Source organism: Excalfactoria chinensis, chromosome 1 (assembly GCF_039878825.1).
Source record: "Excalfactoria chinensis isolate bCotChi1 chromosome 1, bCotChi1.hap2, whole genome shotgun sequence".
NCBI classification, from domain to species: domain Eukaryota; kingdom Metazoa; phylum Chordata; class Aves; order Galliformes; family Phasianidae; genus Excalfactoria; species Excalfactoria chinensis.
Window position 1 is genome coordinate 74178183 of NC_092825.1, and position 27086 is coordinate 74205268.

Sequence of the window (27086 nt, forward strand, 5' to 3'; positions counted from 1 at the left end):
TGGGTTTAATACAGAGAAATTCAGATTTATGTATCAAGGCATAAGAAATTCCAGCCACAGGCACAGAAAGGGTGTTGCATCCAGTACAGTATTACTGGCTGTTTGTTATGACCTTTCCTCTCTTGGCAAGGAAGACTAATAGAACTCATGCATGTGTAAATGAGGAAGTAATAAGTGTCTGTAAGTGTGGGATCTTTTTTTTTTTTTTCAATGTCTGGCTGTTAGAGCAAGAATGAATATCTGCCACAAAGGATGAGTAACGAGGCAAGATACAGAAATAAATCAGAAAACACATTTTAGGATTAAACTCAACTCTTTAAATTATCAAGATGAGATCGAGGAATAATTTAACAAAAATGATGAGCAGTTCATGTGGACTTTTACATCTAACAGAACAAGACCAAGTGAGGACCAATGGAACTAAAGGTCAGTTAAACTCAAACTAGAAACAAGGCATGATCTGTGATAGAAACTGATATACCAGAGACCATACTAATAAAGAAAAAGCTCTGCTACTCAGTATGACTGCTGGGGAAAATAAATCATGTTATACACAAGTGTGACCAGAAAATAGCCTAGGCTTCCTATCTAACATAAAGCATACCTTGGATGGATCAAGATTCTCTCCTGAATGTAGTACAAAAGTATGCAGTTTATGATGCAAAGGATTGTAAACTACATGATCATTAAGAAAGTGGCTCTAAGAGGTTCCTGTTAAGTTTCTGTATACAGAGTCTGTCTCTGGACAGAAGAAGGAACAATGAAAGTACAGTGAGAGCTAATTGTCAGTAATACTGGATGGTGTTTTGGGGTGTACTTTGTGTGCTGCTGCCTTTACCTACAGTGACTTTGTACTGTAAATTCCATCTTACTTGAAACCATAGGATAAATTACTTCATTGCTTGGGTAAACCACCTCTGTGTGTATGTTGACTGTGAATGGATAAGACGTGCTTGCTATCATTTGTATCATTATATATCAGTATATCAGTAATCATTCCTCATGCTTATTTCTAATACTATGCTTATTTCTAATTGATCCAAGAACTACTATTCATAAAACACGAGTCTTAAAGTCTCCAGTAGTCACACTGAGTTGATCTAACTCATGCAGTCATTTCAGGACATCTTTTACAAGCACAATCCAGTCAGCAGTCAGCTGAAGTTCCAGTGGGTTCACTACTACTCTGCTTGGGCATATTCCACTTGGCTACCAGCTTAAGATTGAATTTGCCATTTCATAGAATCACTAAGGCTGGAAAAGACCTCTAAGATCATCTAGTCTAACTATTAACCCACCACCATGACCATTAAAGCATGTCCCTCAGCACCACATCTACACAGTTCTTGAACACCTCCAGGAGCAGGGACTCCACCACCTCCCAGGGCAGCCTGTTCCATATCAATACAAAACTCAGACAACATGGAAATAACTTATCAAGGATTTGATTTCTACAGTTTTTCAATAACATTTACGTAATTCATCTCGTGCACATGACTGAAGCTTAGGCAACCTACAGACACTAGTAAAAGTCTATTCTGAGCAATATATCGCTTCTGCTCCAGCAGGGGAATCGCTCATTTAATTCTACAAGGTAAAAGGTTCCATTATATGCCATTAATGCCATGTTGTCCTTCGTCTAAACCTCAGTCACTGTGTAGAGTGACATCATTCGTTCATAATACATGGAAGTTCACTTTGGGGATGAAACTGTCTTGCTGAGTAGTACAGCACCTGTAAAGATGGCTGACCACATAGTAGGAAAAGAAATAGTAGGAAAAGAAAACAAGCTATGGTACAATTGTCATACCTTTGAAGTTAACTTCAACCATACCTTGGGATGGATGGAAACCAGCCAGGTCAGAGGAATGATTCTAACACAGAAATTGTTTTTTGTAAAATCCACTTCATGATTTTTTCAGAATGCCTCACTTTCCGTGTGCTTTTAAGGAGGCTTTCAAGATGCCCCTTGGCATCAGCTCTATTTGTGAGTAGCATCAGGCAAGGTCAGCCCAAGATAAAACTTGGCTTTTTTATGCGCTATGTCTTAGTAAGTCATGAATGTCTTTGCAATTAGAGGGGTAAGTATTACCTGAAGTTGCTACAGACTGAGGCACTGTATAAGCAGCACAGGGAGCCTTCCCTAAAATTCCAAAGTCCAGTACAGATGGAAAATCTGGCCACTTTTTGTGGCAAAAGTGCAAGTGAGCTTTAGAAGTATTAGAAATTGCTACCTTACACACGCAGTTTTTGTTTTAATCCAGCAAAAAAGTGTCTATACTATAGGAGACTTCTATGAAAAATTCTTCATGTTTTTTTCTTGGGCAGAGAATTTTTTTGGGCATTCTGAAGAATCTGAGATTTTACATCAAAACGAGAAGCTGTGTATCTGCTGCTTGCAGCTCATTTGCTGTTTTACTAGCAGCTCTGCCTGGGTTGATAGTTTCAATATGCATTTTCTACTGATGATGTTAAAGTCCTGACTCACTCTTTAATAAAGTTTATTAAGGTTCTCATTTCAGCATCTGAGAATCTAAACAATACTCCAATTATTGTCTGCCTTGTTGAAGAGATCACAAATGATGTTCTCAGCTGGTGGCAAGTTGTTTTCTGCAAACTGATGAATAGGAAATCATCTATTTTTGCCCTTGTGGGAAAACAGCTGTTTGCTGTACTGACCTGTACATTTCTCTGTGTGGCTCAGATAGTCTCCCTCTTAATTTGGTCTCCTACAACAAAGTCACACTGTTGAAATGACTGACACTCTGTTCATAACAAATATATCTTCAGCTCATTTTCGGTACCCATTATATAAGCCTTTCCAATTGCTTGATATTCAGCAGCTGCCTCTGTTTTTCGTAGAAAGTCTTCCCAAATGACCAGATTTCACACCAGCTTTAGTTAAATGTCTGTTCTGATATTGTTTCACTCTCTACCCCACTAAGCAGTTGTTTTTACTACACCATTTTAATCGTGCAGACAGGTCTATATAGTTCAACAGATACAAAATTGATTAGATAAGCCACTAGGCTCAAAACTCCGTGCAGATGTATGTTATCTCAGGAAACACTCACTTCTTTAAAGCCTTGCAGAATCAATTGACAGCCAGAGAGATACACCTAAATGCAAAGTTGGAGAAGGTACCAATCCATTTTTATCTCTTCAAAATGGGTATCAACAGCACGGAGGAAGGAACTGCTGCCTGGGAGGTGCACATCCCTGTAATAAAAGACTTCAATTGTTGCTAAGTTAAGCCAACTTGTATTGGATTTTTTTTTCTTATGTGGAAAAGCATATGGCAATTTTTCACCAAGTCTGAGAACAATTGGATTTCTACGTGTAGAATAATTTACATAAGTGCATCCTCAATCATTTGGACAGCACATTTTTCAGCATGTGCAGGATGCTTTGCCTTGGTGACTAGAAGAGCTATCTCATTTTTCATCCATGAACTTGCCAAAGTTCACAGACTCCATTGTAACCACAACTTGAAAATTCCCCGAGGGTCCATCTGAGGACTCCGTGACCCTGTGACTGTGCACTTTTTGCCTTCTCAAGAACCTGTCTTTCCCACTGAATTGCAGTGTTATTACTGTGAAGCAAGAGGGAGGCCTATCAGCTATTTGTTCAGAGATATGGGCTTCTCTATCAAAGATGTTAAGGGGAGTAATACTGTAATAGCAGACTGCTTGAGCTGTTACAGAGATGGGACAAAGAGGCAGGGAAGAAAAGGCTTTGGTACAGGAGGCTTAAGCCCATGTCCCCAGCCCTTGCCATACTGTCTCACTGCTTTTCTGTAGCTAATGGCGGAGTCTGATTTGGGAGGAAGACAAATCCCTGAACCACAGAAACAAAAAGAACTAGCTCCGCTCAACAGACTCTCCTAAAAAAATTCACAGCTCACCAGTGAATGAGAATCCAGGCCTAGTAGTAAGAGATAGAGCAGTCCTTGTATGAGGTTTATTTCTGTTGTTCTAAGTGTAATAATGCACTTCAATACTTAAGTGTTTTGTGTATTGCCTTTTCTAAACGTGACAGAAATTGCTTAGGTATTTTGTTCTGGATTGTCCTGCACCTGTTTGTTACAAAACAAAATGCTGCAAAAATAAGGAATGAAGTTCATCTTGTTGAACATCATGCAGGGCCCAGCACAGCTATCAGAACACATAGAGAATACAATCTGTTTTTTACCTATACCTTGTACAGCTCAGTGTGCACATTCTGTCTTGCACTATGGTAGGTTCTTAAAATGTTACAGATGCAGGCACATAGGTTGCTCAGAGTAACAGTATCTTAGACCTAGCAGTAAAGTCTACAGCTTTATACAGAGTATAGAAGAGCCACTTTTCCCATTTTCACTAAAGGACTCTGAACCCTACTAGAGTTACTGCGCTTTTACTGTTACATACACTGTAGATGAGCCTGAGTCTTGTCAAATTGCATACAGGTTATTCTGTATTGTATACACAGACACCAAGAAGAACACTCACACACATGATATTTCAGCTTGGGAGACATAAAACCCCATGATCCCTGTGGTGAAACATACAACGAGCTCTCTGAAACTGTAGGTTGTGAATCTGTAGTAGGAGAACTACACCCAATCTAGCTGGCTGACAGAAACTGTGCTAGGCTTCTTGCTATCCAGTTCAAGGGAACAGATCACTGAGGTAACAAGTATTATTTCTATATAAAAAGCCACACAAACACTCTCCAACAAGTATATAAAACAGTTCCTCCAAAAGGTTTGTATTCTGAGTATAAAATGTTTGCAGTTATCAGAACAAAAAATAAATCCTATGAGTTAATGAGATAAGACCACTCAAAATAAACAAATTTGAATGCTACACAATTAAATTGCAGAGCACACTGTTTGTCCTTGCCAGCCACTGACTCACTAGCAAAGACAACCATGGGAAGGAGTTCAGAGGCTAATGGAACCACGAGTTCACAGGGATCACCTTATCTGTCACACACACCACCTGGTCATGGATTTAATACACTGCTGCCTCTAGTCTCTGTTTATTGAGGCTTCCCAATGCTTTCCTTGCTCCCTCAGATTGCTTTCTGTTCAGACTCTTGAACCAGTTGTGAGGAAGGGGATCAGCAGGCACCGATCACCTGCAGAACTGCTGTGAATGAGGTTAAGTTCTGCAGCAAGGTTTTCTTCAGTCTTACACAGCAGTTGTTCAGAACTGCTCCCTGCAGATGCTGGAGGATGCAATATCAGGAGGTGAACTCATTACCCTCCCATGACTGAGGAAAGCTTCCCAAGGGGAATGAGCCGCAATACCTGATGTGAAGTAGGTGTGTACACAAACTTGCCATTTACCCACTATTCTCATGTTTGATGTGGAAATGAAATGAAAAAAACCCACATAAATATCAAACGAGCTTGATACTAAACACCACATAATGGTGGGTATTTCAAATACCCTGCTTCTTTTATAGGACCTGCAATTTGCACCCAGTCCTGTTCACTTGGTGCTGATCCCTACTTCGAGGCAGGAAGCCTGGATCACGCTGCTTACATTTTGATATAGCCACCCATCAGCACCAGACAAGAAAAGGAAAGTAAAAATAAATAAATAAATAAATAAATAAATAAGCCAATAAACAAAAACCATTCAAACAAAAATAAACAAAAGAAAAAACCCAAAAGTTAACTCAAATTTTCTTTCCTATTTTATAATCCTCAACAAACACGTTCCTTTGGTGTGGTGTGAACATCCCGCTATTTTTACTTTCCAGAGTGACAAGGCATGAGAGAATGAATATTTATTCTGGAACATTTTTCTGATACAAGTGAAAGCTAAGTCTGTCTATGACTTACTCAGTTCTACTAGTATGCTGCTGAAAAGTAGAACAGCATTAAAAGACAGAAACATCTGAACCAGCAATTGCAGAACTACCCTTCACCAGAATCAAATCCTGCACTCGCCAACTCCAAGTAGAGTTGCTTTGGCAAACCTGAATTGGATACCTAGTGATAAACAGTGCAGATTTCAAGACAAAACCATTTGCTTTGGTTTTACAGATGTTTATATATTGACTGATGCTAGATGGAAACTGAACTGCAGTTTATACATATGCAAATCCTGAGCCAAAGTCTGTGGTATGGGTAGCTTCTGCTTTGCTTAAACTATCCCAAACACAGGGAATTACACAAGCAAACAGGGATGTGGTACTCTTTGCATTCACCAGTGATTTCAGATTTGTTTGGATCCAAGTTTTATGTGATGACTGGAACAGGGCAAATAAATTTGCTGCATATTTGGCATGTCTTCATTCGTTAGCCTGAATTTAACATCAGACAGCACAGTCAAACACATCATAGGGTGTAGATTATTCATAAGGGATCAGAAGACAGAATGCCAGAGTATCATATGCGCCACAGAGCAGAACGTATCGACTGAATTACTGAATGTGTTGTTAGTATCATTTTGTTAGTTCACAAATACAGCTGCCAAATCAGAGCAGCTCTGTTATTCGCCCAGTATCCGCTCATTATTTTCCTTCATTATTTGGTCTGCTTTAGTTTGATCCTATACAAGCTGAAAACTATGGAAAAAAAAATGTGGCCTGTATGGAAAATTGCTGTGGGATTGCAAAACCTGTAGAACTTGCCAAAGAAAATGAACTCGACAAACTGTTTTCCTTGTTTATGTGTTCTCTGCAGGCCCTCTTGTTTATGTAAGGGCTCAATATATGATCAAGTTACCTTGCGTCAGCCTGGCCACGGTAATTGTCTGTGTGTGCACTTTTGGTCTGTTGCAAGTATAAGAAAATTTAGCTTAATTTAAACCTTTTCTACTGCAGGCGAACCTAACAAAAATTACATTCAGTGCAAGGTGGAAGCAAGCACCTAACTTTCCACCAGTTATATGCAAAATCTCAGGAGCCTGTTTGTGTGTCTGAGACCCAGCACAGTGAATGTCATTCCTCCCCAGGTAGCCTGGAGGTGCTCCAGAACAGCTATTTTTTTCTTTTTCTTTTTTTTTTTTTTTCTATGAACATATTGCTTAGGCACGTTTTAATACTGACAAAGGACTTACCTGCCAGGCCTCAACCTTCTTAATGTCTGCACAGGATCCATTAGTGAAAAGTCCTTTCCCGGGGGTACAAGTATATATATCCTGCAAAGCGTGAGCAATAGAATATACTGCCAAATATACATTATAGGATATCCGTAAGTGTGTGAAGTCCATGTACGGTGTCTCCACACTGGTGATGTTCTCATCACCTGTGCATGGCGGTCGGAAGGCAGCCGTACCATTTCCAGCTCCCAAGCCCTCTTCGTGGGCCTTGTGAAAGGAAGCTGAAGCTGGAGAATTTTTGGACTCACTGGGGAGATAGCAGTTAAATGTCTCTTCCCAAAACTCCTTGGCAAAACCATTGTTGGCAGACTTCTTGGGATGTACCTTCTGCAGGAACTCACGAAAGCCTGGGATCTGGCCTGCCTTCAGTGCAAACCCAATGGTGCTGCCAATGACACGGAAGAACTCTGGCATGGCTATCAGGGACGAACTGGCCCAGGCTTCACTTGCCAGCCAGATCTTGCCAGTGATATTTCGCCTGACAATCTCTTTGATGAGGGGTTCCAGGTCTGGTCCGCTGGAGAAAACCACGATCACTCGTGCTGTGGAGTTCTGGATGACCTCCACCACCTGCTGAATCTCTTCTTCATCTGAGTACTGGGAGATGAGCTCACTAAAATCAATGCAGATATCTCTCTCCTCGGCCTCCTCCCGAAACTTTTCAATCCCTGGCCGGCCGTAGTCATCATCAGCTGCAATCGTTCCCACCCAGTTCCAGCGGAAGTATTCAATGATGTCTGCCATTGCAGTGGCCTGATGCTCATCATTGGGGATTGTGCGGAGGAAGGACTTGAACTGGTTCTTGTTGCTCAAGAGGCGACTGGATGAGGCATAGCTGACCTGTGAGAGTGCAGAGAACAAGAAAACAGACCACAAAGTGAAGTGCCTGGGCACAAAATGTGTATGTTTACCTAGCATCACTGTCAAGCTATGTAACCTTGGAAGAGAAGAAGGGAAAGCTGGCACCTCACTGTCAGCCACATCCTCTTAGCCTGTGGTTGTACACGTGGGTGTCCTAAGACACACATATGGGAGCAGCTGCCCAGGCCTGAGGGGCTGGAGCAAGCATCTGCCCTCCTGTAAGGCCAAGGATCAAGGAGAGACACTGACACTAGCCTGGGGGAATGGCAAGTAGGTGAGCTATGGGCAGCACTTCTGTCCCCATCTTTAAACAGGCTCCATCAGGAACCTGAGCCTGTTACATAAAACCCTGCCAGACGAAGTAAGAAAAACATGACATGCATCAGTGGCCTTAACCATGGGGACTGGTACAGTAATGCTGTCAATAGTATGATTCCTGATTGCTGACCAGAATCTCTAAAGAAGCCAGTAGGATTTCACACTCCAAGAGTCACTGTATTTTAACAGAAAATGGGATTTCATTTTCTTTCCTAAAGCTATCAAGAAACGTTTTCTTTTTCCTGATTAGAACAAGTGCCATATGCTTTTAAGATATAACTCGGATTTTCTACAAGTAGGGAAACAATAAAGCCCCAAAGAGAATAATTTAAAGATCTGAAGAATTTTTAAATCTCACTTATCTTTGCATTTCGACATTGGTATCTGAACTCTTTAGGACTGCCTCTCACTTTGAAAAATCTTCTATAAACAGTTCATTTTGTACAAAGTGGAAATTTATATAAAACCTTATCTCTTCCTTAAACTCTGGCATTTAGTGTTTCTGCAAGAAAGAAAAGAAGGAGATTTGCCAGTGCAGTTTCGATGGCCACAAGAACAAATCATCCTTTTACAGAGCCACACTTTCCCCTGGTCATGCTCCTGCCCTTAACTACTCTCCCACAGCCCTGAATCAGGAAATACGAGTGAGGAAGCCTACTCCTGCAGATGCTGTAAGAGACCCAGCAGCTGAATTTCCTCTCTGGGTATTTTAGTGTACAAAAGCCAGAACTGGACGCACCAAAGGAGGTGACCTCAGATGAAGTTACAGTGGCTTTCCCAACATTACTAGCACCCATTTTTTTGGGAGCTTCCAGTTTAAGCTTGTCCTGGTATTCACTCTAAATATGGAAAAGCCTATTTTTAATGAGATCCCTTATTCCTAACTACTAGAAACTCTACAGGGTACACCAAAATAAGACTGTAAGAAGTAGAACAGAAACCATAGCATTTTCAGTTTCCATGTCAGCAAAATGAGTAATAAGCCTTCATTAATTGTAAAATATACTTACAACTTACACTGAAATGTAGGGTCTATTAAGCAAGGATTTGCTAATGGCCTCGCTATAAATGGCAGCGATAATGCATATTCTAATGCTGCCCAACAGCTCCCACTTTAGAAGCCTGCTTTCAGCTGTCAAACTTCAGCCACCTGGTCGCAGTTTCATTCCATGCAGAGAACTGAACCTCCTGACCTCTACCTCTAAGTTTCTGTAACCACTAGATAAGGCTACTTCCCTGCAGCACAAACATTATTCCCTGTTCAGAGGAGAGGTCTGAAAACTGCCAACATCTTCTATACTCTGTCACCAACCCTTCTCAGCAGCCCTTGCTCATATGCTAATGGGACGTGTAAATTAATAGTATGCTTTAAATTGTCACCATAGGGCTTATTACACACCACCTTACAGTGCTTCTCTGAGCAATATCTAGGCAGCAGTTGTTGGTCATAGCTTAAACCATTCTTGTCCTGTTCAGAGACCCAATCTCCACTTCCTAGTATTTCTGTAAGGGAATGAAACTGATAATACTGAACAGACAGGATATGCTACTGTTCACCAGGCAAGGAAGGATCCTTCCTTCTTCATTTGTGCTAGAGATGGGAATTGGAGCCCTGTCTGAAATGAAGAGCTATCCTCTCATGACAGACTTGAGAGCACAGTGTGACACGATCTTGTCCTGTAATTCCTGGCCTCTCCTGTAATTCCTGCCACCTCTGCACAATTCAGAAGGGGAACTGGAAGTGTTAGGCTACACAGGGCAACATCTAAACTGATGAAAGCTATTACTTTACATAAAAGGCACTCTGTGAAAATCTAAAAGCAGTAGATGCAACATTAGGCTACAATACGACTGCCTCATACTCTGCTTAGGGTCTGGGCAGAGCAACACCTTTGCTAAATAAAAGCATAGGACTGTGGATGCTCTTCCCAGTCCCACTAAAGTCAACAGAAGCTGGCATAACTACACCACCACACAGATAAGCCAGAAACAAGGTGGGACATAGCCACAAACTCTTACAACTTCATTTTTGAGATCCTAGGTCAAAGGAAAAGTGGGTCAGCCCTGAAGAACCCTTCAAAGCACATTATCAGCAGAGGCAACTGCTTTACAGGTCACCTACTTGAAAAATCAGAGATGCTGGAGGGTGTAGGAATGACTGGCAAGGAATGAAGTCTGTTCTGTGGGAGGTGGGCTTGACTGAAGAGCCAATACAGTGTATTAACGTCACAACTAAGCTGTTGTAGTTGGCAGCTGCCAATGACTTGTCTAAATTACCAGTGTTTGCAGACTGAGCCTCTTAGTATCTACCTTTCTCTGAACCTAAACCTCTACCTGCCTCCTAGGCTAGGTTGCTGTTTGGCTGGATGCTGTCACTGGCCAATTGGTAATCTTTGTGTTAGGGGATTACAAATTTCTAGGAAGTCATATTCCTGCCATAAGAAAAGACACACATTTTATATCCTCTCTGTCTTTGAGGATCTGTGTGATGTGGCAAAAACTAAAGCCATGGAGGGCTCCACTGAGACCTTCTGGTGTGTGGCAAAGAGCAGAATGGAGAATCCAGCACAGCTACTGCATGTACCTGTACTGGCCCAAATGCGTATCTGACAAGCATGAGACTGAAGACTTGCACCTTTTCCTAATAAAATAATTCATTTAAAATTGACACAGTAAATTTGGAGGGAAATAGACTGTTTTCTATCACAGAAACCACTGTCCCCTCCCGAAAGCCAGTGATTCTCACAGTTGTCTTACCGTTTAGCCCTCCAAGTGTGTTCAGTTATTGTATATAGTTAGGGCCCCTGCATTTCCAAACCTTCTTTTGTTTGAAACAAAGTCAGAGCACGTACATGCAGCTCTCCATCATTTAGCCCTTTCCAAGAAGCAATATCCCAGAGCAAAGAGGCAGGGTACTTCTGTAACGTAAGCAAGACAAGTGAAGGCATACCTGAGGTATGTAAAAGAGTCCCAGCAGATTGGCCACAGCGGTGGAAACCCCAGAGCCGGTTGCCCCCACGACTGCAATGGTGGAAGGGATGTGTTCTGAGCAGTTGCAGAATTCATCCAGGTTCAAGGAGTCTATCTTGTTCTGGGCCACAAAACTCAGAGTGGCCTCAAGGGCTTTAGAGACTGTATTGCAAGTGTCAAATATCCTGTATCCCAAAGTCATGTTGGGAAGGAGATTTGGGCTATTATTTATTTCTTCTATGGCAAAGATCATAGCCTGGAGCCAGCGGAAGCCTCGGAAATTATACCTAGGTGAGTGAAACAAACAAAAATAAAATGGAGTGAGAAAGAGGGAAACATAGAAGGGGAAACCAGGGCTGAGACAAAAGTGAATGACGGATTCCAGATGGAAAGGCAAAAGCAGCTTATGCTATCTACCTCAGTCTTGCATCCTTCTGAATCTACAAAGTTTTGCTTTTGTCTTCAGTGGTTACAAAAAAAGTATGCATATGCTAGAGGGTTTTGTTCTGCTTTTCAGCTCATGTTGTGGTTTGACCTGGCAGCAGCTCAGCACCACACAGCTTTTTGCTTCCAGTGAGATGGGGGATAGAATGGGAAAGAAAGAAGTAGAACTTGTAGGCTGAAATAAAAACTGTTTACTAAGGCATAAAAGAAAGACAGAAATAATAGTAATGATAATTTTATATAAATATATGTATATATATTTACAAAAGAAGTGATGCATGACATAATTGGTGACCACCTGCTGACTGATCCCCAGCCCACCTCCAGAGCAGCGGATGGTCCCAGCCTCCAGTCAATTTCACTCAGTTTTCAAGTTTTTTCACATGATGTCACATGGTATGGAATATCCCTTTGGCCATTTGGTGTCTGCTGTCCTGCTTCTGTTCCCTCCCAGCCCCTTCACTGGCAGGACAGTATGAGAAGCTGAGAAACTGAAACATTCTTGGCTTTGTGCAGCACTTCTCAGCACCAACTAAACCACTGGTGTGTTATCAACATTGCATTTTCTCTTTAAGTCAGAACCCAGCATAATACCAGATGAAGTTCAGCTCTGTCCTGGTTGAAACCAAAATAACTCATCAATTTGGGAGCTCAGTTTGGGAGTTATGAGGAAGAGACAAACTTTTCTAAGTCCCCTAGAATCTGAGAAAGTCAAAAAAGAGCATGCTTGGAAGTCTGGTTCCTCTCCATGAGATATTAAACCTGGGTCTTCTAATTCCTTAGCAAAAGCTCTGATATAAAGTTTCTCCTATCAGGTTGCCTTCCAGGCTCCTTTGACATGTTTCTGAATGCAGATGGCAGTGTCTGCTAAGCATGAATGTGATGCTGTCAGGAACTTGGGCTCAGGAATGTCTTGTGTGCCAGCTTCTGATGGCTTTAGGCAGGCAGTGTGAGATGAGAAAGAGCACTGACATGTTGCTGGATGCCTGGTAGCTCTACTCAGGAAAATTTGGTGATCTGTAACAGTAGGTCTCATATCACACACTTTACAGTGAGAAAGGACACCGTTAACCTGTTTATACCAGAGAACAGAGATGTGCTACAAATATAATTTCTAACATAACTTCTTAACCTGCTTGTTATGTATTTCATTGTTTTCCATGAAGGAATAAAACTTAACTTTATTATGGTTTTCTCATATGCCTGCTTTAGCCACAAGATCAGATGTTGCTGGCCTGTGAAACTGAAACACTGTTTTTTGAAGCTTTTTCTGTTCTCTAAAGTGGAGAAGCTGTCTTTTATGACTGTCTTTGAGCCGTGCATGGTGAAAAGCCAGAGCTAGGGTGTGAGGGCAAGAGTGTGTGCCCGGACCTGGGTTATGTTCAGAGCATCACATGAGATAGAAACTGATGTTGAGTAACCACTGACCCAAAATAGAGAGAAGATTCTTCAAGAAAAGCAGAAAAAAAAAAAAAAAAAAAAAAGTACCTTTGACATGTGTTTTCAAATTTTACTTACCAAAAAAAGCATCCAGTTGTGTATCTGTGAAGCTGCTACATTTTCAGACAACTCATCTGGTTTGGCTAAACTGACATAGAACTGGCACCTGCCCTTCTTTGTAATGTACTACAGGTCAGATTAGAAGCTGTTTTATGGTTCAGTTTTAGGTTGTTATTGGAAACAGGAAGGTATTAAAGCTGTTATGCTTGAGATTCATTGGAAAAACTGATGGGACCAGGAACTGGCAGAGCCTGGGGAAACAGTGAGCCCTGGAATCGGTAGATTTTAGGATACAGATAAGTGCTATTTCAAAATGCTTTAAGATATCCATACCAAAGTGAAGTTTTCAAAAGATGAGCTCTATGAAATCATGGCCTTCAATCTCCAAGATACATGACCCTAACACTTTTTAATTACTGGGTAAAAGGAGTTGATTCCAAAATGCGTTTCCTACATCTGGTTTCTTCAGCCACATTACTCCCATTGGAAGTGTTTTGTCTGATTTATCTGGAATTAGGAATTCTAAATATATCACATTTAAGGTTTAATTTTAGGTCATTTATCTAACTTAATTTCACCAGAGATCTTTTTGCTCTATTTCTTAACCATTAGGGAGTGAAAGGCAATGGGAGAGATCTGAAATAAAAGGGCAAGTCTCATAGTGAATGAGGCAGTAAATGTTCTGTACATGAAAACATACGCCAGGCACCCCAAGCTACCTCACGTGGACAGTAATGCATTCTGGGAAGATCAGAGTGGCAGCAAGGAGGAGTTTTATGACATTTCCTTTTAAAAGGCTGCATTTTTTATTCACATATATTTTTAATAAAATGAAAATAGGATTTGAAGCAAGGAACCGTGAGGGCTGCTTCAAAAATAATGGCTCATATTTTATTAGGTTGGCCAACAATGTCAGAGGTGGACGCTGGTGATATGACAGTAGAAGATGAACCTTCTCAACAATATTCTGTTACACACTGTCGCCATGTTAAAGATGGCAGCAGAGAGGCAGTCTGACAAATGGTGTCTCACCCAGAAGTGCAGACGAAACAAAGATACGTCAATAAATTCTTCTGTGTGGAAAAAAGTGGCACCCTTGACATCAACACTTGCTGAACATTTATGGAAATCAAACAGTGGATGTGAGCACAGTGAGGTGGTGATTGCATTCTAGCAGTGGAGACAGTGGCTCACCTCTACAGGTGTAGATGAGTGTGTCATGCAGGCTCTTGTTCACTGCTGGTAAAAAAGAGGAGCTAAAGGTGGTGACTACGCTGAAAAATAGCCTTTTGTAGCTGAGAATTTGCTATATCAAATAGTGTTATTTTCTTTGTATACGCTGTAGTTTTCATGGAAATAAATTGGAAGCATTGCTTTCAGACTGACCTACATATATTCATGTTTCCAGTGTAAATCAAGGAAAACAAAAGGCATTTTACGTACTTAAGGAGAAGATTGCTGAGAAGTTGGGAAGTGCAATTGGGAGAATTTTCACACATTCTTGTATGCATGAACTGAAACTGAAAGCAGCTCACTTTAAATGACTGATGTGGAGTATGACACAGAAATTCAATTGAGTATTCTGCCCATTTGACAGCGAGATTTGGTATAAATTATTAAAATGCAGGAATATTTCTGGTGGAATCTTCAAAAGTAGTAAGAACTGGACTACCTTCCTCTTGATTTCAAAGAATGTGTTCATTATTTAATTCTAAGGATACGGAGTGAGTAAATTTTAGATTTCAGATGAGTGTCATTTTAAATGTTTTGAGGTATGCCTTTATTATCAAGGTGAAGATTTCTATAAAGAAGCTTCATGAAATTGTGAGCTTTCACTTTCTGAAGTATCTGACCTGAGATCTATCAGTTCCTGCTTTTATTTTCCTTTCTGACAGAATGTTCCTGATGAACATTTATAGCATTAGGTCTGTACTGTAGTTACAGTGGGGATTGGCATCCTTTTGCAGGGGAAAGGGGGCTGGGAGTGTTGTCTGCGAGCTAGATTCAGAATGTTTTTGAAGTGCTTTAACAATTTACTTCAAAGTAGTATGTACAGCAGACCTGCAATTCTCTCCAGTTGCACTTCTGCTGACAACCATAAAGGAAGGTCAGATAGAATGGAGAAAAAAGAAACCACATTCTGTTCACTGTAATACTTAGACCTTCAGACAAGGTCTGGTTTTGTTATCTGATAGTGTTACAGCAGTACTACACCAGAGTCAACAGTGATACAGATAGATGAACGCAGTACCCCCAAACTGGTCTAACTGAATCAAGATTTCATGATTCCTGCAATTTCTGTGAATGGAAATTGCGCATATAAATTCTTTCCCATTGTACCATAGACTCCAAGAAAGGATGTTAGTCCTTCTGGCTTTGTGTGTACATGAGTGATAGGTAAAAACAGCTTTGAACCTTGAAGCACGCTACCCAGATTCAGCTGACCTCTTGTGCTATACTGCTGGTGTTACTCATGTGACTAGTCACTAGCACGGACTTTCAGCCACATAGAAATTTGACTGGTAATTTGCATGCAGAAATTGCAACATCCAAAGGCTTTACTAACGGAATCAGGCTTCAGTGGGACTCTGATCAAGCTGTCCCCTAAGTTTCCCCATCTGTAAGATGCAGCCAAAGCCACCAAATGCACAGGGACAGTCTTAAAAAAACAAAGGATGACAAACCCAAATGATTGTACAAAACCCTGAAGAGAAAATGGATATATCATTTGTTGGTTTATTTGGTTTGGCTAGAACAGCTCATATTTTCTGGATCCAGTGGAGAAATGGAGAACTGTTAGTCTCTATGAAGGAGAGCAGGCCATGAATTCACAACTTCATGTGAATTCATGAGCTTCAATAATCAGCACCTGCAAGGCATGAAAACAAAACCAAAGGAATATGAAGAAGAGAAAAAGGAATACTAAAACCCTAAATAGCTTCCACTTAGTCTCCCATATCTGACATGTACTTTATTCAAGAATGGTGGCAAAGGGTGCACTTGCCTCTCAGCAAATACCAGTATTTCTCTTCCTGTAGTGGTTGTACACATGCTAATTTCTTTGTCCTCTCTCCATTTCCAGTACATTAATTACCTGTTATTGCTGCTACTACCACTGCTATTACTAAAATATGCAAGGAGAGATCTGTTGTTGGCCAGATTCCTTTAGTCAGGAGGTAAACAGAGCTGCTTACCACCCTTCAAAGTTAGGACTTCAGTTATAGAAATTGTGCAGGCCAAAGAAAATGTTAAAATGGTGGAAGAGAAAGAGAAAAAGGAAATGATTTGATGTTGGTAGAGAAGATCTGGACACCAGGATAAGCATACAGTTCTCCAGTAGGATTAGCAAACATATCCACAGGGCAGACTAGATTGATACATCCACGCTGCAAACAGTTCATTACAGGAAGAGGAATCTATGGGCATGGCCAATCTGAGCCATAGTACTAACAATAGCACTACTAACAATAACACTGATGATAATACCACCACAACTGTTTATCTACCCAAAATCAAGAAAGCAAAGAGGAATCAGGTTATGAACAGGCCTCTGTGGGCACTTGTAGGGAATGGGGGTCAGGGATTGCTTTGCTGCCTTTGTCTCCACTGTGCACATCAGATACGTATCAGCAAATGTTATATGGAATGTTGCTGTGACAGCACCTAAGGTACACAAAAACAGAAAGTATATTTGTATCAAATGCGGGATATTTTGTTGTTAAAACAATAAACCACGTATGTAATCCTGAAGCACAGGAAACAGAATGCACTCTCTCCTATCTGACATTTGGTGTTGCAAAATCATGAGTAAGTTTTCACTTCGGACTCTACAACGCACTGCTTAAAAGTGAGAAGGTGCATTTTCAGTAGAATCAGCACAAAAATGGCTGTAAACAGATGATTATCATTCCTTTTCCCATCACTGCTGAGCAATGGAAATGTTTTTTCAAATAATCATGTGCAGTGTACACAGAATAGGTTTGTAAGTTGAGCTAAGGAGATAACATATGAATAGTATGAAAATTGAGAATGGAGTGTGAACTGTCCTACCTATTTAGAGAGTTCATGTTTGGGAGTATGGATACGGCACCAAGCACGGCTACATGTGGAAAAACATCCGAACAAAACAGATCAGGTTGAACAGTTCTCAAAGGGAAGGAGAATCACATTATCTTAAACTGCCTGACACCGACCTCCAGAAGACTTGGGCCAAACTGCCTGAAGGGTTTCAATGGGACCCTCAGGCATTTTCTTGGTCACAAGGAGATTATCACATGGTCTGATGATTTGTTGCTGCTCAAAACTGCTCAGAGTCGAATTTGTTTGACTTTTGATGTGTGACATATTTTCCTATGTAAAAAAGAGATAAAAGCCCATCTAAAAAGGGGTGAACGTAAAATGGGTTAGCCTCAGCTTTGAAACAATATGGAGTTCTGAGCAGGAGAAAGCTCAGAAAAGTGCAAAAAGAGTAGTCAGAGGTATGGAAAAGTTTTCAAATTTGCCGGGTATAGGCAAGCTTAGGTTCCATTAGCTGGTTTGCTGTCCTACAAAAGGACAAAAGGACACTGCAAGCCTGGGGAGATTCCACAAGGGGAAAACTTGGAGTCTATTGTATTTCTTCTGGAAATACTAGATTTTTCCAGATTAGCCAGCTAACCAGAAATGAAGAAAATGAACTCTATCTGTCTTGTGACTCGGAGAGTGCATTGGGTTCTTTGAATCTGCATGCACAACCCTTCCTAGACTACTACCTTACCACAGAATCATAGAATCATGGTTTGTGTTGGAAGGGATATCAAAGATCATCCAGTTCCAACCCCCTGCTGTGGGCAGGGTAGCCAGCTGCTATTTTAGGCTGCCAAGGGCCCCCTCCAGCCTGGCCTTGAGCATTTCCAGGAATAGGGCATCCACAATACCAAGAGGGAATTATAGAGTCCAAAATCAAAAAGGATCCCCTTATGGTCATGGTCCATCTCATGAGGTTTCTGTGCAAGTTCAGACAGAGGAATCTACTGATTTATACACTGCTTGAAGTAAAAAATCCATTCAGAAAAAATATCTGGTCTCAATTAACAGACACCAATAACAAGCAACTTGCAACAGTACATAAACTGTCACATGGATTAATAATTCCATCATTAAAATCTGATGAATACTCTCAAAAAGTCATGTATGTCTGAATTTAACCTTTCCCAGAAAAGATATGCAATGAATGAGCTTCCAGCTATCTGTGATTGAATTATCCCTTTGACCAAACTGCAGCTGCTATTACCTCTGCAGCTGAACTTTTTGCCTTTCATTAAGTACTTTGTGTGTGTGTGTTATGCCATCAACTGACAGTTTATCCTGCTCCTTGAAAGAGTGTGGAAAAATGTCATAAATGCCTCTTCAGTCATCTCCTCACCTGCAAATTCTTGGTGTAGCAGTAAAAGGAATACAGATTTTACCCACATAAATTTCAGGTGGAGGTTGCCTTTGGCAGTTTAAATGGTACATATAAAGTGTTCCCACTGAGTCCTCATAACAGCTGGCCTAGCTTTTCAGAATATGCCTACTGTTGGCAGTACTACCCAGCTAACATATCTTTTGGCAAACACACACTTGTAGTACTTCTCGGGGAGGATTCTGTTGTGGTATATTCTAATGGCATTTCCATGTCAAGATAATCACTGATGCTGACCCAGCGCTGGCAGAAAATATTCAGGCTGCAAATACTGGCATGACCTGCCTGCCACATGGAGCAGGTAAAGAAGACAGTAAGTTGAAATATTCCATCACTTTTCAGCATTCCAGTTTTAAAATGGTGAATCAGGTGAGAAAAGAATACTGAAACAAGCTACTTTTCACATCATGAAGTAGGCATTCTACATATATTTCACAGAATCACAGAATGACCTGGGTTGGAAGGGACCTCAAGGATCATGAAGCTCCAACCCCCCTGCCTGGCAGGGCCACCAAACTTCCATGTCAACTAGATCAGGTTGCCCAGGGCCCCATCCAACCTGGCCTTGAACACCTCCAAGTATATTCAGTTTATGACTTTAATGTGCATGGAATTAAGAAGCCAAAAGAACTTCTATTTAATTATACTTCTTTCTATGCACTTCCTGTGAAAATAGTAAATAGAAATAATCTGGGGCTGATCTCATAACAGATGGATACGTTCTGCTCAACATCAAAATAGTGGGAAACTGCACTGTAGATCTGTAGACGTATCAGAAATGCTGTCAGTAATCCTTCATTACCATTGTAACAGAACTGTACTAGGATGAGAGGCCCAAATAACTCCAGACATGAACTTCTTTGCATATGATTACAGAAGGGGTCCTATAACACTGAAGTGTTTTCCCATGCAAGGACATGGCAAAATTCAACATCAACTCTTATATATATATATATATATATATTTATTTCAATTGGAATCAGTTTCTGTCAGTTCCCAGTTGTGTAGTACGTACAGGGTTGCAAAGTTAAAAAATCCTCATGTTTTTTTTTTTTTTTTTTTTCCATAAAAATGGGCAGTACTCCATAATAAGAGAAGCAGTTTTTATTTCTCCATCCAGAGATAACTGCCAGAGATCTGGACAAAACCTGATATGCATGGTTTAAAGAAGAGGAGAAATCTTCAGGTGAGGAAAGACAGAGTAAGGAGTTGCAAACAAAGGTCCTAATGGGACAGATACATGTTCAGTTTGGGCTGAACAGTTTGTAAAGATGAGAGGCAGACTGTAAACAATCTCCAAATTTGACTCCTGAGCTATCTTGCAAGGCATGGCTGTAATAAAATAAACTCAAGGGCACTAGATTTACTTTCTGTCCTTCTTCTAGGAAAACTAGTTTTTGGATGCTATTCAAACATCCACTGTGAATGGACAGATAGATCAGTGCCTTTAAGTTTTGGCAGCTCTGTGTAATGCAAGGGTTGCTCTCTGTTGCTGTTCAAATACTACTTGTGATACTCTACCGCACACACCTACAGTCTTTACAAATTGCTTTTCCTGTTATTTACACCATACCTTCTCAATGTCTTACAGAGCAACACTCTCTGAGTATGGGATTGCATACTGTATACACTCAGCTTATAATTTGTCAGTTGTAACGCTTCCCCACCAAAACTTTTTATCTTCTCTTTTTGTGACTTACCTTATGCACTCCACTGATTCAGGTCTTGACTTTAGATCCTGGTCCTTAGCAGCCACTCCAAAATGGATGGGGAACAATCCTCCAAGAATAATGTCTCCCTTCTTCTGTGCCCGTTGGTTTGGTCCATAGGCAGCAGTGTTCCAGGTAAACAGCAAAAGAATCAAACAGCAGCTATATAAAGTCATTGTTCCTCCTTTCACCAAGGGGTTATAGGATGTAAAATTGGAAAAGATGATTTAAGAAAGCAGATGTTGTAATTTCTAAGCCTTTCCTTTCCTTAGTACAGCCCAGAGAGCATTTGCGACACATGTCTGCAGAGAGATAAGCAACAAGGTGGAAGCCACAGTGCTGGTATTTGTCCCTCTGTTTTCTCCATTGTAAAATAACAATTCGGTGTTCCTTGTTTCTTCATGACCAAAGCATTACAGAGAGCCCATCTTCGAGAACTGAAAAATAAAGACATCAATAGTGATTCTATGTACACAGCAGAGCCCCATGCACTCAGGATGGTTCTGCTTTGACAAACCAATGTCTCATCATGCCCCCGTAGGCTGTCTCAAGTCAACAACCAAGGACATATCCCAACTTTGAGCGTGTCAAGCACCCCGGTGATCACAGCTGCACTTCCTCAAGCAAGCGACAGAGGTTATCGCAGATGTCCTCACTCTCTACCAAACTTCTGAAGTGGATTATATAATCTGCTCATAATTCTGCATGACTGTGGTGTCTCGCTTGCAGACCCTGCAAAACTTGTAATCAGACCTCAGTGAGCAGAGCACACTGTGGGAGGGTCTTGGATGGGAAAACTGGAAATAAGGAAAAATCAAATGCTGTAAGAATCAAAACTTTTAAGTGAAGAATGATGGTAAGATTCCGGTACCCATTCATCCCATCTTTTCCATTGGTCGGTCTTTACTTTCTGTTTTGAACTTATCCTTACTAAAAATGAAACAAAGTCACATGAAAACTTTTTTATCTAAAGTGAGAATGGCTTCCAGGGAAGTACCTGAAATCAAGATACTTCTCCACAATGAACTGTGAAGGCTTGAAAGGTTCAGTCATCATACCACTCCAGGCTTAGCTGGGGAGCTTTGAAGTCAGCATCCTGTTGGGATGACAGACATTGCACCCTCTCTGTGCTCAATACATTTTCTCTGCAGTGCATCTACAGGCCTGCCAAATTAAGAGCTAACTTAATTATATATGAAAATGGCTACAGTTATGAGGGAGGAGAGGGGCACACTAAAATTCATAATAAACGTCTCTTCAACCTATTGGGAACAGGTACAAAAGGTAATAGTAAAAAATTGAAGTTTGACAATTTTGAGACTAAAAGTAGAGCATATATTGCTAATCCTGAGTGTAGTTAAATTCTGGAGCAAGCTATCATGAGTTTTCAAGTGATGTGAATTGTTTATAAGAACAGCTCATACTGCATTAAATATATCTGGAAAGATTTGAACTCTGCCTAGGTCAAAATAAGAGCTACTGCAGGAAAACATGAAGATCCTGGGGAGTTTCTTTGAATTTCCTGTTCATAATAGTAGTTATAGTAATAAAAATAATAAGTTATAATAATAATTATTTTATAATATAATTATTACTGTTATTATTATAATGCACTCTGTATGACCACCAAGCGTATGTGAATATTTCTTACAGTTTTGTTAAAATGAAGGCCCAGAAGCAGCAGTCAATGGGAAAAGAGAGAAAAAACTCACATAATTCTGCTGCTCCTTCAGTCAGCATGCTTAGGCAGCTGGATCTATGTTGCACTTCCCTACAGTGGTTCTGTTTTAAGCTATGCTGTGGTCCCAGAGTATTAATTGGCAAGGACAATCAAATCTTTGTCTGGAATTCAAAATACATACAGGCAAACAGTTTTCTAACAGGAAAAGTGGAGTCATAATTAAAAGATCTTGTAGGAACCTAGTGTTGCAGGCTTTGGTGTTTTTTGTTTGTTTGTTTGTTTGCTTGCTTGTGAATGGGCATTTCAGCTCCATCCTCAAAATCTGAAACATGGACATGAAATGCCCAGTTGCTGCTGACACTGTCAGACAGAAAACACCTTGCGACCATCCTCTAGCAAGCAAAAGGAGTTACCTCAAACTGCTCTAGCCAGGGTAAGATATCTCCTACTGTTAGTGGCTTTTTTTAACACCTTGATTTCTGGTGTCTTCTACTGAGAAACCTCATGTGACGTGTGACCCTTTGTCAACAGGATGACCAGTGTCAGGACTAGCAGCTGACAAATCAGAGCAAAGAGGCTGGGTTCTCATTTTTCCCAATGGATGGTGGTTCTTGCTTCTTTACTGCCCAATAGAAAAGGGAAGGAAATACTTTTTCACTTTTCAACAAGGAAAATGTCATCTTCCTCCTATCACTTATGGATTCAAACAATATGTGAAAAGTATACCAGGCATTTTGTATGCTGATGTCCTCTCTGCCTGACTGGGGCTAATGCAGCCAGTTCCTGCAGGGCGTGTTACTGAAACGCAAACAATTGCTGAAGTCAGCTACAGACTCTTTACTCTACTCTGGTTTACAAAGGCCTCCTGCTGTCTGATGCCCCGTGGAAATATTTACAGTGATCTGCAGAATGGGTGTCTGATCTTATGGACAGAGGAAGACCTGGTATGGCTGCTGCAGAAGAGCACTTTACACAATTACCTTGACACACTGCTAATGCTTCTGTGCATAGTCAGGTAACTGGTGAATGTGCAGCAAGCTTGGTGTTGTTTAAGAAAGGAAATGAAGGAAAGAGAGGAATAAAAGATTTTTGAAACAATGGACAGTACATGGAGCCTAAATCAATAAGCAAGAGCTCCTGTGCGCAAAGAAAAAAGGAACAGGCCTGAGATTTGGCAAGAGGTCCCTTTCTGTAGGAAGCATGAGGTGCTACAAATGCAGTACTTAGGAGTCAGATGTTTGAAGCATGGAGTGGTAGTTTCTGATGGTGGTTACAAAGAGATGGGATGGTCTGACTGACTGGGGCATCTCTTTCTCCTCCTCCTTCCCAGCTGGCAAAAGGAGATGGGGACTATGTGCTCTTTGAGGGGACACTGCACTTAGGTCTCAGACAAGGTGGGACAGGATCAATGACTTCTCACCTGTGGGAAAAGGGTGAGCTTATGATCACAGCTTGCTCATTTATGACCGCTTTTCCCAGTTTTTGGTTTTCCCTCTAATAATTCTTTCTTTTACCTTTCAGGTTCTTTGCTTATGTAAAAGGAAACAGTTTTCATCATGAACAGACATTGTAATTTAGTTTACTGGGATGCTGTGGAGGTGGGTTGAGCTTCTAAATAATTAGTACAGTACTAACTCTCTTTGCCACCAGGCAGTACATGGCTGAAGTATTCAATGCAGGAAAAGGGAATTCATATTCTTGCTTCTTTCCTCGAAGCAGAAAAAGTTGAAAGGAAACAGATCTAAACTGGCAAAAAAACTTTAAAACAGAATTTACAGAACTTGGTATTCCAAGAAGTCATTCAAGCAATTAGACAAGTAATTAGACAATGAAAACAAAGGTACAAATTCATGGCATAGGGTAGTGTTTGGCACACCCCCTATGAACAATCTGGAACTAGCTGTTCTCAAGATGGGATGGAGAACTGAAATAATATCACAGGTTCTGTCTGTTATGAGCTGTACATGTATAAATGACATTCTTATGGCAGCAAACTAAGGTGATACAGCTCCTTGTAAATTTCCCATCAACATTTACATCTGCCCATACCTAAATTCCTTCAATAGCTGGGACATCAAATGTCTTCGTCTCATTTAATACAAGTCTGTCAACAGTTTGTTTTCTAGTTCTCTCCATGCCTGAGGTTGAAAATACTTGAAGATGCTGTTTTTATGATGAGCAGCTATTAGCTTGCTGCCAGTACCAAGAGCTATTATTATCCTCTAGTATTATCTTTTGTTGCAGCAAATCTTCTCTCAGTTCTTTTTTTCATAATTAGATTAAGACTATGGGCCTCTTCCTTATTAAAGGAAAAATTGAATTACCTGCTAATACACGCCTGAAGACATAAAAATGTAGCAAAACACAAGTGGAAATTGTACTGCTAACAAAACAAATACTGTGTTCCTGCAGTTTTCATCTACTAAATTAAAAAAGATAATATTAACAAGGAACTACACTTAGAAGAAAGCCCTTTTTTTACTTCTTTCCTTTGTGAGTAGTTTTGCGTTTAAAACATTATTTAGTATTACAGTGTAAATACTTTGGTTCTGTGCTATTCAGTGCAGGAGGTTTATTATTCAGTACATGTATTCAGCAAGCATAACTCCATGAAATTTCTTTTGTAAGAAAAAAAAACAAAAACTAACAAATATAAAAGTATTCTCATTGCAGTGTTTTTCGACAGAGACCTGTTTTTATTCTCTTATTTCCCTGAGGGAATTCCAGGGAATTCCCCTTTAAATTGTTCTTTAACTAACCTTCTTTTTTCTTTCTATTTCATCAGACCTTTTGAACTCTCTTGGAAGTGGAAATAAGGTAGCAGCTGTGTCACCTAAACTACAGTAGAGAAAAGTAGAGTGGCTCTAGGAACAGCAGGAGAGAACAGGCAACTACTGGCATGGTAGAAACAGGACCTGGGGGAGCAGAGTAGGCATCCCAGGACAAGCAGGTGTATTTGAAAGGTTTACTGCTGTCAGCACTGTTTTGCCAGGAATCATACAGAAATATCCAATTTGTTCTTTGTGCGAAAAGCTACATGGCACATTCCTGGTATATATTACTTCTGAAGTACTTCTTCATCAAAAAGGAACTAACAATGACTTTAAACTGCAGCTAATCAAGTTCATATAATGACTGGGTAGGAAAGGATCCGACCCTTAGCCCAGGATGGGCTCAGCAATACCTGCACCTGTCTAAAGCTTTCCAAGAAAGGAGATATGTCAGACTCCTAGGGCAACAAACACCAGGTCTTGCTTCCTCTACATTTACCAATGCAAATGTCTCCTCACATCTAACTTGAATGCTCTGTTACAGCTTAAGCCTACTTTCTTATCACAGATGAGTGCCTACTTCATCAAAATCACACCTATTTAGAATTTTAATTACCCATCCATTCTCTCTTTCTTTCTCTCTTTTTAGAATAAGCAAACTACATTTGTTCTTTTTGTAAGAAACAATGCTTTCCTGAACTGAAGATTATTCTTACTTTGTTCCTCTGAACTCTGTCCGGAGCATCTCCATATTTAGTGCAGAGCAGTGCCCAGAAAAGAACAAAGTGCTCTCACTGGGCCTGTATCTGTGCTGAGTAGAGTGGTAGGATTATTCCATGTGCCTTGCAAACTATGGCTCTGTTTATACATCTCACCATGTTACTTGTCTTTTCTGAAACAGCATGACATTGTTAACTGAGGGTAAATCATCAGCTGAACACATGTCAAAGTTCAATCTGTTTATATCCACAAGGCCTTGAAACTTCACAAGAAATTATATTTTTAAAATACTTTTTCCCTCCCATTCAAAGCAACAGGAGAACTTGCTAAATTGCATATGATCAGCTTGGGTGCTGCAAGGCTGCCAATGAGGATCCAACATGCTCAAGCTCAGCTGAATCTGTTGGGCTTTCAAGACCACTTTAGACCAGAGAGCTGGGCCTTTAGACCAGACTCCTGGCTATGGTAATATATCTGTCCCAGTCCCGCAGACTCCCAGGGACCCTGGTGTGCCCCACAGGCCTGCCCAACAAAGCATGCTGCCCCAAGAGGCCTAGATGCCCCATGTGAGCACAGCCTGTGGGTGAGGTATCTCAGGGCTGTAGCATCGGTTGGTTGGGAAGAGCCAAGCTGCTCACCCACCCACACTAGGCTCCTGTTGGGCTCAATGGAAAGGCCTATGAGAACTCCAGCTGCACTTCAGTAAGCTCTGCAAGTGTCAGGAGACTGCCTTAGAGCTTCTTGCTTTTCAGGTTTTTTTTTGTTTCTGTTTTTGTTTTTTGGTGGCTTTTCAATCTGGGATGCATTAAGCCTTACTTAATGGATATCTATAATTCTCTAAAGTGGCAGAAACTCCTCAGCAGATATCCTGCTGTACCTTGAATTTCTCTTATTATGCAAAGCAGAGAATTAGATCATAGTTAGACTGAAAAAGAGGGTATGCGTGATCAAGTTTGTGTCCAGATACTCAAAACTGCTGAAGGAGGGCCCTTCAGTGGAAGAATGGATGATGACTGCTAGACACAAAATGTTTTAGTGCTCAGCACTATGGCACTATGAGCAAAAGTAAATTGTTCATACATGTCACCTGGGCAGGCATTAGCACAGCCTTCTTACACTAGTTTGGTCAAAAGGAGGAGTGAGCACATCAAAGATGCAATCAAAACCAGGCTGCCAGTGCATTCTAACTGAAGAGCTGTTGCTTGAGCTCACTCTATAGAATTAGATTATTCTGTCTTTAAAGAAGACAAGCCTTAAGTGAAATTAAAATGCCGCGAATGTAAAAAGTGACAATTTTTACTTCCTCTTAACATAGTGAGATGTTTTTCTTAAAAAGGGGCATGATTCAGAAATGGAATCCCAACTAGTTTGGAGAGTTCAGAGACAAGGTGACTGTAAAACAACATTCAGATATTGAGTCATAATTTCAAAAACACTACGCACACATTTGCTTTCAAGTTAAAACCAAAACATGAATGCTCTAAGTTTTAATGAGAGTGAGACTTCAAAAAATCATCAATACTATCAGCTCAGGATCTATGGGACAATATTACCATGCCTTGTTATTAGCTT

General features: G+C 40.6%; 1 protein-coding gene across 1 annotated transcript in view; it reads right to left on the reverse strand.

The window, feature by feature from the left end:
- Positions 1–27086, reverse strand: part of CASR (calcium sensing receptor) — a 73415-nt gene that overhangs the window by 18393 nt on the left and 27936 nt on the right. Inside the window, exons 2-4 of the mRNA XM_072343152.1 lie at positions 20334–20779; positions 11227–11533; positions 7056–7937 (exon numbers count right to left, since the gene is read on the reverse strand). Coding sequence (XP_072199253.1) covers positions 7056–7937; positions 11227–11533; positions 20334–20518 — 1374 coding nt within the window. The 5' untranslated portion in view covers positions 20519–20779. The remainder of the gene's footprint in view (positions 1–7055; positions 7938–11226; positions 11534–20333; positions 20780–27086) is intronic.